This window comes from Abramis brama, assembly GCF_963993115.1.
Source record: "Abramis brama genome assembly, chromosome: 20".
Lineage (NCBI taxonomy): Eukaryota > Metazoa > Chordata > Actinopteri > Cypriniformes > Leuciscidae > Abramis > Abramis brama.
Window position 1 is genome coordinate 26,931,006 of NC_139982.1, and position 12,303 is coordinate 26,943,308.

The window sequence follows — 12,303 nt, forward strand, 5'->3', positions numbered from 1 at the left end:
TATGACTTTATTTCCTCAGTAACACAAAAGGAGGAGAGATGCTCGGCACAGTAACGCTCACCGTTCACTTTCATTGCACCTGTTTTCCATACTACTAATATGAATGGTGACTGGTCTCTTTTTGTCTTCCACTAAAGAAAGAAAGTCATTCTAGCGCATAACAATATTTTAAACGTACACAAAATCCTTCATAGACGTATCATCGTATTGCACGCCCAGTGCTTTCAGCGTAATTGAATGATTTCCGTTGGTCTGACTGATTTACGGTGCACGTGAGCTCCTCTTAACGCGTGAACCCAATGAAAATTCATAGCGTTCAGTGCAATAAATTAATGTAGTATTGTGCTATTCTTTGTGTCATGTAGTTCATATGATGACTGTAATGATCCTCAGAATAAATAGCATTATTATTAAGTGTCTTTTCACCTCGAAACATTCATTCTGTTGGCAGGTTTGATTATGAAACATGTTTTGTTTGTTTTTTACCCACAGGGCTTTTTTATAACAGGCAGTGTGGTCATTTTCTGTATTGATCTTAACAAGAGAGAGAGGAAAGAAAGAGGTAGAGATAAACAGAGTATTTGTGCGCTGTCTGTCCCTCTCTAATGAGTGACTAAGCACTTCGGTTCCTGCCCTTACGCCCATCATGGATCATAAAAGGTTTAGTTGTAGTTGTGTTTGATGAGGAGTTACTAAGGCATAGTAATTACTGTTCTTTCTTCCCCAGAGAGCACGCTATAAAAATTTGGCCCTCCTTAGCCAGCATTACAGTAGCATCGCCCGGGACTTCGCCTCTTGCAAGCATGCAATCTGTCAGATCTTCAGAGACAGTCAGATAATCGTACTCTCCATTTGATTCAGGCTTTAATGGGTGCTCAGAGTCATTAAATATGAAAAATAAGTCATTTAAAGTGTTGAACAAGATTGATGGCCCGACCTCCAAAATGTTCTACGTGACTGGCTTCACATTTGAATGTCATTTTGGCTTTGTGACCTGCTCCTGAAGCATCAAGAATTCATGATTTACTAGAAATGCACAGATGTTCAGTTCTAGGAAGGCTGTTGATGACCAATTATTTTGATTTCGTTTCTGGTCAGTGTTGCGGTTGCAATGCAATTACCAGAATTCCCTCTGGACTGGTTCCACGTTCTGCTTGTAAACTGAAAAAAAAGTGGTCTTCTGTGTTGTTTCCAACAGAAAAAGCAACACAAAGACCTTGTCAGACCAAATAAAGAGAAGAAAGGACAAGCCACAAGCCCTGTTTGTATGTCAGAACAGCAATAGACTAGGAATCAACAGCCTTTCTGTCACATCTTACATATGTTACGCTCTGAAGGTGAGCCCTTCATTACCTCCAACATTTATCCATTAGAAGAAGCTTTCACAAGTGGCTGCATTATTAAATTAGTCTTGTCGAGACAGGCGAACGATTGAATAAGGGGGACTGGTTAACCTGAAAGGGAGTTATTTGACAATACTGAAAATGTCTTATGTTTAAGAGTGCTAGAGGCGGCGAATAATTTTCCAAGAGCTGACCTCTCATCCATTACCTTTTGTAGATTTGTCTTAGCTGATAATTGACTCATAGAATGAGCTTAATGAAATCTATTAATTGGTTCAAAGAATCGATTAGGTTTAGATATGACAGGCATTGCTTTTTCTGTTACTATAAAACGTGCAGGTACAGTATCTCTCTCTCTCTCTCTATCTCTCTCTCTCTCTCTCTCTCTCTCTCTCTATCTCTCTCTCTCTCTCTCTCTCTCTCTCTCTATCTCTCTCTATCTCTCTCTCTCTCTATCTCTCTCTCTCTCTCTCTATCTCTCTCTCTCTCTATCTCTCTCTCTCTCTCTCTCTTTCTCTCTCTCTCTCTCTCTCTCTCTCTCTCTCTCTCTCTCTATCTCTCTCTCTCTCTCTCTCTCTCTCTATCTCTCTCTCTCTCTCTCTCTCTCTCTCTATCTCTCTCTCTCTATCTCTCTCTCTCTCTCTCTCTCTCTCTCTCTCTCTCTCTCTCTCTCTCTCATTTTCTGTGCTTGCGGAGGTGTGACATTCACAGGTTTCATCAGTAAGACACACATGGTTTTCTCGTCTTTCCTCTCCAGCTCACTGCACTGTGCCAGCCCTTAATGAGCTCTGTAATGCAGATTTTAGACGTGACGATTTGTTTGTTTCTTCAGCAGGCCTTTTACCAAGATCCTCACTTCTTCCTACCAGGAGCTGCTATTTAAATGCCTAACTCTGCATTGTAGCCGTCATACTCGGAGGAATTGTTTTGCTAATGGCACTCTCTTGTTTTAAACGACATTGTGAAGGTTGGCGCTATAATTTTAACTCTATTCCTAGACCTCATGTGTTATGCCTTTATTCTAGCAGGAAAATACTATGAATTTTCACGCTTGCTTTCTTTGAAAGCACACGCCAGGCTGTATTGTTCATGCTCTGTTTTGTTGTAGAGGGTGTCTGGGGTTGTACACCATGCCCTGAGCCAAGCTTTGAGCTTATTTACACAGTCAGCAAGAACTGAGCTGTCTCTAAGGAGCTGCTCAACTCTCACGGGACTCCCTCTTGCTGTCGGAGAGAGCTTCTCAGATGGATGGTGCAATACTCAAGCTACAACATTGTCATCATCCCAATGTATATGTCAGACCTTGAATAAAACACATTCTGTCATTAACAGACCCTGACTGCTGTTCCTAAAATGTTCTTCTGGTAGAAGAATTCAAGGGCATTCTAAAAGTAGTCCATACTTATACTGTATATACACTACCATTCAGTAGTTTTGAAAGAAATTAATACTTTTATTTATCAAGGATGCATTAAATTGATCGAAAGTGATAATAAAGGCATATATATATGTATATATATATATTAAATCTATATATTAAATCTATACATTAAATCTATATATTATATATATATATATGAAGAGTTCAGATGCAAAAGCCTCTAAGTGCCATCTGAAATGTTCTTCTAGAATGATCATTTTTATCAAGCTCGTATATTTAAGTTCAGTAATTTCACTTAAATGACAATTAATAGGTCATTTTCATTGCCATTTAAGTGAAATTACTGAACTTAAATATACGAGCTTGATAAAAATTATCATTCTAGAAGAAAATTTCAGATGGCACTTAGAGGCTTTTGCATCTGAACTCTTCATATATATATATATATATGTAAATATATTATTCATTTGAAGTCATACTATAGCTTTGAGAACAACATTAATTTGATTTCTGAGAGAATCTTTTTGACCAGTTTTGTGCATTGAAGCAACTGATTCAAAAGTTAATTCATCCATGAGGTTGAATGAACCATCCATCCATGAGGTTTTCAGTGAATAATTATTTGAATTTCCATCTATATCTCACACACAGCTATTAAATGACAGATCACACTACTTTTATGATACTTTCATGGTGCTTTTATGCCCTTTTGATACATGAAAGCTTTATTTTGCCTTGTAATTGCATGAAAGATAGAAAACACTGCACATTTTTGTTTTTACAGAAGAAGGAAAAGTCTCAGGTTTGGAATGACGAAGGGGAGGAAATGATAACAGGATTACATTTTTCGGTGAACCTTTCCTTTAAGACAAGCAACATCAGCATGTCCTTTTTTGTGAAAAACATCAGCATGTCCTTTCTTGCTCTAGATACAAGCACATAGCAAGTGGGTACAAGTTGTGAAACGCACATTCTCCTCCTTGTCCTACAAAGCGTTGTTTGTATCCCAGTTTCCCTTTGTGTAGTGCTATCAATAGCACTCAAGACACCTTTATGAAAATATATGACTCGCCACGGTCCCTCTGAGGAGGTTTTCTGACAGAACAGTTATGCTTAGATAACCTGAGCTTTATAGAAAACGATGGGCCTCCTGGTGCTCTAGTATTTCTTTTCTGACACTCTGTCTTATCTTCTCCAGGTTATTACAGCGCTGAATTTACAGTGCAACCCACAGATGCATTAGAAAACAAACTCCATCTAGAAGACCAGAAGGCTTGGAGACGAAGCACTCCTGTTCATGGAGGGCCGCTGGACCGTGCCGCTGTTTCTGGGGGCGTACCTGGTCCTCCTGGCTTCTGAGGTACGCTTGATTACAGGCCAAGGCATCTACACCAACACGTGGGCCGTCCACATTGAAGGGGGAGCCGAGGAGGCTGAGAGGATTGCACAGAAACATGGATTCATCAGTCATGGGCAGGTGAGTGGTATCAATGCTTTATCAAAAATTCATCTCCTGTTTCTTGTGAGAGTTGCTATGTTTGTGTATGTGGATATAATGCTGCAGGAGGTTTGTAGTGATGTTCTAGTACATCACTCACCTTCTTGCCGTCAAGCTCTGTTGCTTTACACAAGAGGAAGACAGATTTGCACAAACACACATGCTCACACAATTTGCGACGGCCCCTCCGAGAAGTCCTTGTAGATGCTTGTCGAGTCGCCTTTCCCTTGCATCTGTCACCGTTCAATTCTTTAGAATGGAGATGCGTCAGCTGTGATTGGGGAAATTAATTTCGGCTTATGTTGTATTCTGTTTCCCTGCTGCCCGCATTGTCTCATTTGTCTCGCCAGATGTTCCCTCTTCTGTTGTTATGGTATTAAACGCTTAGCTGGGAAACGAAAAGCAGGAATGTATCTGACAGCTGAAACATTGTATGTGAATTAATCCCTGTGAGTGCAATGCCCTCTGAGCTCGCTGTGAGGAGTCTGTGAATAGCACATGTGGGAGGACAGGAGTGGAAAGAGCTGCCAAAATGAAGCTCTCCTATCCCTTCTTCTCCTCTCCTTTCTCCTTCCCTCTCACATTTACCCTACTGTAAATCAGACCACAAACAATAAACACTTCTAACCCTGCTGAAATCCAGATTATAACAATTTAAAACATTTCTTGACCTAGTTGGTCCAGTAATTCTTTTTGCTTGCCCTGCCAACATTTTCACTGGCCCCACCACGAAATGATCAGTTCTTATTTTTATCATGTAAGTTTTATAGAAATAATAATATTTTTCTATTAAATGCTTTGTTCTTATTTTTTCCAATAAGAAATTAAACCGCAGTAATGTAACTCCATAAAAGCTTCTTTCTTGTCTGTCTGAATTCTCCTTTGGGTCTTCTTGTGCTTGAACAGACAAATACACACAAAACTGTCAAAATGTCTGTCTTGGCGGGTATTAGGGCTGCACGATATTGAAGAAAAATGCGATATGGGATAACTCATTAAATAATGCAATATTCGATAATGCTTCAAGTGTGTAAAATAAACTTAAATTGTCTTTAAAATATGTTTAAATTTTTTTATTTTATGACCAACATACGTGTTTCACATTCTTTTTGTGACAAGAAAACATCCCTACAGCTTCTGAAAGTGAACAGCAGTGTTTTACTGTAGCATAAGAAGTGTTACTTTAACATCAGTGTAAACCACAGGGTTTAGGGTTTCAGGTTATCCTACATTAGGTTTATTTAACAACAGAAACTGAATAATCAAATGTAAAAATAAAACACTGCTTAGTTTTCACTGTATGAATTAAATATATATACTGATTCTTATTAAAGCTACAAAAGTTATTCAGCCAAGAGCAGTGAGTGATTTTCTCTTTGTCTTTTGTTCAAGACCCCAGTTGCAAGCCGTTGCGATATGCATATCGCGATATATACATTTGCGATATTTCGATAATTTCGATATATTGTGCAGCCCTAGCTGGGTATCCACGTAAACACGGTTGGTTATTAGTGTTGGGCGATGTTCTCCATGGTCATATCATCCTATCGTCAAAAGTTTACTTATTTGATTATTAATTTACTTGTTTATTTATTCGTTTTTTAATTATTTACTTTGTTTTATAATCATGGAGAATGATAATCTTTTTCCATCATTTTGCGAGCAAAGATGGAATTTGTGATGAAGAAAAATGTCATGTTGCTTAGAAATATTTCACCTAAAAGGCGAGGCCTTTTCATTGATGGCTGATTTGTGCTGTGTTCGGACCTAAAGACTGTTATTAGGCCTATATAATTTTAATGATATTATAATTATTAGTAGTAGTATAAATAATAATTGGTAATTGTATTGTTATTATTGTCATTAAAGGGTTTTGTTTATCTATCCATCTATCACAAATCGCCTCTCTAATGTAAACTAACAGAGCTGAACTAATTAAGTCACTCATTTTTGACCGATACAAACCAGCGATTCTGATACACACATCTCAGAGCAGTAGCAGTATTAGATAATTCAGTTTTAATTCCTCTGTTTATGCAGTGTCAGAAGTCAACCAAACACATTAAAATAACTATTCTAGTGGAACCTCAATTATTCCTCTGATCCAAAGTCATGATATTACGCTGCTTGAAAAACAAATAACTGGAGTCCGATCAGTAGGAAAGGGCTCTACCTATTAATAGAAGCATGTGAATGTAAAAGTTTCCATTGGAAGAATGTCACATTAATGGTTATGTGTGTGGGGTGACGAAAGGCAAACAGTGCCCTACAGTGCCAGTGAAAATTAATGTGAGCAAATCTCGCAATTTTTTTTATGCACACCACTTCAAAAAATTGTGCACTTGTGTATACAATACCTTCAGGGTAAACGTGTTATTATTTAGTTGTTGGTCATAGCACACATGCATGAATGTCTTTGGCCATTCTATCAAGGCCACCGAATTCTTTACTTTAAAAAAGCATCTCAAGACCCTGTATTTTATTCTATTCCATAATGGTCTGTCTAGCATCTGAGGTGATTTTAGGGCCTATTTACACTTGTCACTTCATGTGTAAGATAGGCCTAGCTGTCTGATTTGTTCAAACTGTTCCATTTACAGTTGGCCTCATAAATGTGTTTCCGCAAAACGAATATAAATCCGATCTTCAATTCCCACACTATATGCAAAATGATGCAGTGCCGAACGTTGAGTTTCATTTGCTGCAGTTTGCACCTCTGCTTGCTGAAGAGAGATGCTCATCTCGGCAGGCCATATCTGTGGAGATGCGTGTCGCAGCCATGCTGTGGTATCTGGCTACAGGGAGCTGATAACACTCTCTCACACCTTTATTTCTTGCCATTTAGGGAGGAGTAAATTTACAGATGCTGGGCTCCAGACAAAAATAAATAAATTAAGGAGCCATTGGCTCCTATAAGGGGAAAAAATAGGCGCCAAATAATTTTTTTTTAGTGCCACAAAAGAATAAATGTGTTTTACTTTTGTCATGTGTTGTCACGTCTCCCCTCCTTTTACAGCATCAGCATCTGCATACAAGAATTGTTCTTTACACAGAATCTGAGGCAGTGTCACAAACCATAAAAATGTCAGCATCACTTGGCCAATGAGTATAGTTTGGCCTCCTCCTAATGCATCCTATAAACGTTGTAGTATGTCTTGCACACACCCAATCTATTTTCTTCATTAGTAATATCTGAGAGGTAAATTTGGTGAAAGGCAGGTCTTTATATGCTAATATACGGGCGGTGTTGAATTACATTTTTTAGCTCCTTGCAAGTAAAAATATAAGGATTATGTGATATAGTCCATATATTTAGCAAAATGCCCCTTTCTATAGTTATTTTTCTTGCTGACTAATGAGTTTATGAGCATTGAATGGCTTTTCTGAGGTAAATTTGACATTACGTAACATGATTGTTCTCAAGCTGTTTTATACACGTTCTTTTTAAGGTCAAAATGCTGATTGAACATTCAGGACACTTTACAGAGCGCCAAAACGACATTTATTGCTTGTATATTTTGTGAAGCTGAAAACAGCGTGATTGATTCTGTGGTACCAAGGGATGCACCGAAATGAAACTTCTGGGCCGAAACCAGCAATTCTGGATGCACTTGACTGAAAAACGGAACTGAAAATCCTAAAAAAAAATAAAAAAAATAATTCACTGTCCAAATATTTTTTGGAGCCACCGTAGCTTTCATCTATTTTCTCCTATTTCCCAAATCTATTCTGGTTGACTTGACTTCATGAATTAGAGTCTTGAACTTTAAGAAAAACAAAAATGTAACTTTAATGTAGGTATATGAGTGCTCTTAAACAAAAATGTGAGTGTAGATGACCCTTTAATGACTGCACAAACCACCATTCAAGGTGCACACGTAGACACGCATAAAGTTTGATTTAAACAGCTTGAAAACTTTTTTCACTCCATCGTTGTTAAAAAGCTTGCATTGTGATAGATTGTAATGTGTGTACGTGCTCTTTTTGTGTTTGCACAGAATTTCTGGCGTTCATTAGTGTGGCATAATGAACAAGCTCTTCCTGCATCTCCATTTATTTATGCCTGACACTGACCTGTCAATCAAACACGGGACACTTTCACACCCAGCACGGCAGATTGATTTTTCATTATTCATTTCAGACTCTCAGACAGATTGTGAGAGTCCTTGAAGGATCCCTGTGTTCTGAGTTGAATTTTTGATGCCATATGGTGCTTTCTCTCGTCTCCATCTCTCTCTCCTCCATTTGATGTTATTTTTTGTCTGCTCAGATAGTGCAACTTTAGCTAAGAGATTTGCGATGCAGCTCTCTGGGTAAGAAGACGTGGCTCGCTAATCTGAGCCGCTGCCGTGGCCGTGTCTTGGCGTGGAGCTTCCTTGCATCAGAAATCCTACACCTCTGAAATGATATTGCTTCAAAAATGTGTTCTATAGAGGGAGGAACAGAAAGCGAGAGGCTGTGATGAAAAAGAGATTGTGAAAATGGGAAGAGAATAAGTAGCCAAAAAAAATGGATGAAAGCAAGAAAATTATTCAGAGAGAGCTGAGCAGTAAGGCTCTGAGATAACAAGAAAGTTGAGCAAAAAATAGGCAGGATATAAAGACCAAGATATTAGACATGGACCAAAATACTGCAAGAAGAGATGGAGATTGTGGCCTGATTAAAACAAAAAGTAATAACACTTTTTATTGAGTCATGCCTGGTTCAGCCACAGTATAATACACAATGCACCTGTTTAGTCTGTAGTGTCTTTGGTCGCCCCTGAGGCTCAGCAAAAGCCCAAAACAGTGATTACGGCTTACAAAAGTGACATCAGGTCAACAAATGACCCACCCGAAATGACAGAAGACATCTTATTCATCTCTGAAAGCTCCTGTCACTCTCCTCTGAAAAACGTGCGAGACATTTATCCAAACCCATAATTGCTTGATTGCCTGTCCGGAATCCTGCGGGGAAGGCTTCGGCCTGTTTGCAGACGAGGATGGAGATAGATGGAGATGAAGGAGCGAGAGTGGGGCTTAAATGTCATGTTTCTAGAGCTGTCATCCCTCAGAGCGATAGGATGTTCCTGTGAGGAGGTGGAGGAAGGTGGAGGAGACTCGGGGGGTAGTAAGACTGAGCCGCACACGCTCTCACGCTGGAGGCTGTGAATGTCACTGAACAGGTGAAGAGTGTGTGTGTGCATTGTCTCTTAAGCCTGCTTTCAACACCTTACCAATCCTTGGCCATAACTAAAGCAAAATTCCTGCTGAGCAGGTAATTGTACAGTTCAGTTAAATACATCTTGACCTGTTCCCCGTCATTTCCAGCACCATTTCAAGAGCTCGCACAAGTGCACTGTATAACACTGTGCCCTAACTACACGCGCCGCGACACGTGATAAAAGGTATCTTTTCCATGTTAATCAGAGTTTTTGTCCTAACCAGCCGTGACGGCGACACGCGACGATTGTATTTTAGAAACGGTTTCTATTTTTCTGCGACGTCGCGATGGAACAACAAACACAAAGTGTGGCACTGATATCTCAGGTACTGTTTATGTGCTTTATTTAATGTTAAAAGCGTGTAATGTGACTTTGAATATCATTTAGTGCTCCAGCTTTGTAGCTGTAAAAGCAATTCACTTCAGATCTTGAAATTAAACAAATGGAAACAAGAATGTTCAAACTGTGAACAAACAAGTGTAATATTCGACAAAGATTGTTTTAGTAACTCAGTAGCCTATGTATTTTTAATAAAGTTTAAATGGTGTAATATTTGTGATTTTGATTATGTAGCTACTTATCCATTTTCTTGCAAGTGCCGTCAAGATTACTCTCTGGTGCTGTGCACTCGCCGAGAGACTCCGCCCACACGCTGTTCTGATTGGCTGTGGGTTTTGATTGATTTTGACGCATCTCGCAGTCGCGTCGCGTCTAGTGTGGACAGACAAATTATTTGTCACTGGAATCTTATCGCATCGCGTCTGGTTAGGACATGGTGTAACACACAAGCTGAGTCAAATTGACTTTCCCATCTTCATGACTACTAGACATTTCAAGGTCCTCCCATTGTCCACAAACCTGCCACTTTTCTCCACCACTGTTGTAATGAGCATACCTGAGGAATGTAGACGTTCAGATGGGGAATAAGGAAAAAAACTGAAACAACTGGTTCTTTTTGCTGAAACTAAAAGGAACGAGTTAAGGGAACATTTCAGGAAAATGAATCCTCAACATGAGAGTTGTGAACAGCTGCTAAACCTATTCAGCGGAAAAGAGATAAAATAATTAGCAGCAGAGAAACGCCATATGCTCTAGTTGTGCATTAGGGTGGTTCGCTGCTGTAGCTTTAGAAACCATTGACACCTTCTGTGTCTTAAAGGTCAGTAGTCATTTAGCATACCTTTTTATCTGTAGTGATTTGCTATACATAGAAAATGGATAAAATATAGCACCCTGATGGGTTTTTATCCACTACCTTTTGCTTTTCTACTGCCTGAGGTCCCACAAGTCTGCCACTCTACTTCTTGTCCCCAAAAAGCATGTTATTATATTTCCAGTACCCTTCCAGTTGCTCATTGGGCTAAACCAAAGACTGTAGTGCTGAATGCCGAAGGCATTGTTTCAGAAAAGAAGAGGAGGGTTGGGGATTTGCATTTGGAACAGGATTCTAGCATTTGTGAGGGTTTAATTTGGGATTTGAGCAGCTTTTCATTGTCCTGACTGCAGTTGGTGTTGTTTTTGCAAGTGCTGCGTTAATGTTGCGTGTTTGTTTGTGTGTGTGTGTGTGTGTGTGAGAATTGCAGCTTAACAGGCAGCTGATCAGCACACTTTAGTGACGCATTTCACCCATCTCTCCCCACCTCTCTGCGTCTGCACACAAAAACACTCGTGATTGCTCCCATCGCTGAGCACGGCTCTCAAAGGCCTCTCTGCGCTCATAGCTGTTGGTGAGGGAAATGGTGGCTGGTGTATTGTGGGCTGATTGCTTTTGCTACAGTGCCTCAATATCATTGTCTTCTGTTAGTTTAGAATCAGACAGGTCCTGAGATTTGGTACACAGATCAAGTCTTTGGTATCTTGCCTCCAGTGATTTTTAGTGTTTGTCTGAACACACAAGTACACTTAACACCTAAAAGGGAGTGATGATTTGGTGCTAAAAGACTAAAGGAAATGTATATGTGATGTTGAAAGATTCTCAAACGACACCAGCATGATTTCAAATCATAAAAGTGTTTGAAACAACCACTGTGAAGATGATGTTATAGAAATAGCATTATTATAATATATCAAAACAGCAATGTGTGTCCAACAGGGAAAACAAGATCTCAAACTAGAAGAGTTAAGTTTCTAATCAGAATGTGGCACTCTGTACGATAATTGGCGTAGTATCTGTTTTATTAGCGTTTTTCCCCCGTTTCCGCTGCTTGAGCTTAAATGCTTTTGTTCTTTATATTTTTTTGTTTACACATATTGTTCAATGTTTTCAACTAAAAGAAAACCTTAAGATATATCATAAGCTTGTTGTGTATATTGTCTAATCGTAAGCTTGTTCAGAAATGGTGAAAAAAACTTGAAAAATGCCAATCCCTAATTTACACAGGGCTCGACAATAAAGACAGCCTGGGGCCAGTGTGAACGACTCCACGACTATCACTCTGCATCATCATGAAAGTTTATCATTTACACGTCATTTACGAGCCGTACCAATTTAAATATTCAGTCACAAGTTTTTTGTGTGCAACACACACCCGAAGCACGCACCCAAAAAGCCACGCTTCAGACGCAAATACTCATTGCAAAAATACTGAATTGAGTTCTCTTTCATGTCTTCTTGTGTTTGAATGGACATATTCACACAAAATTATGTCAAAATGCCCGTATTGGCGAGTTTCCTCGTAAACAGTCTGTTATGTCTGAAGTGAACATAAATAGTTGAGAAATAAAATGCATGTTTATCAGTATACACAAATCCGCCGCAAACTCTATGGGCGCCGCCATCTTGCCTGCCGCCATTACTGCGTGCCTGCGAAGTGTGAGGGTGTGACACTTGCCGGTGTCCTCTAATGACATTTCAATGAAAGCAGATCCTGGGGCTTAA

At 39.3% G+C, this 12,303-nt stretch overlaps 1 protein-coding gene across 2 annotated transcripts in view; it reads left to right on the plus strand.

Annotated features, from left to right (window-relative positions):
- The window catches only part of furinb (furin (paired basic amino acid cleaving enzyme) b), an 88,444-nt gene that overhangs the window by 872 nt on the left and 75,269 nt on the right, over positions 1-12,303 (plus strand). For both annotated transcript variants that reach the window (XM_084095923.1, XM_084095924.1), the window contains exon 2: positions 3,923-4,201. In XM_084095923.1, coding sequence (XP_083952049.1) covers positions 4,022-4,201 — 180 coding nt within the window. In that variant the 5' untranslated portion in view covers positions 3,923-4,021. The remainder of the gene's footprint in view (positions 1-3,922; positions 4,202-12,303) is intronic.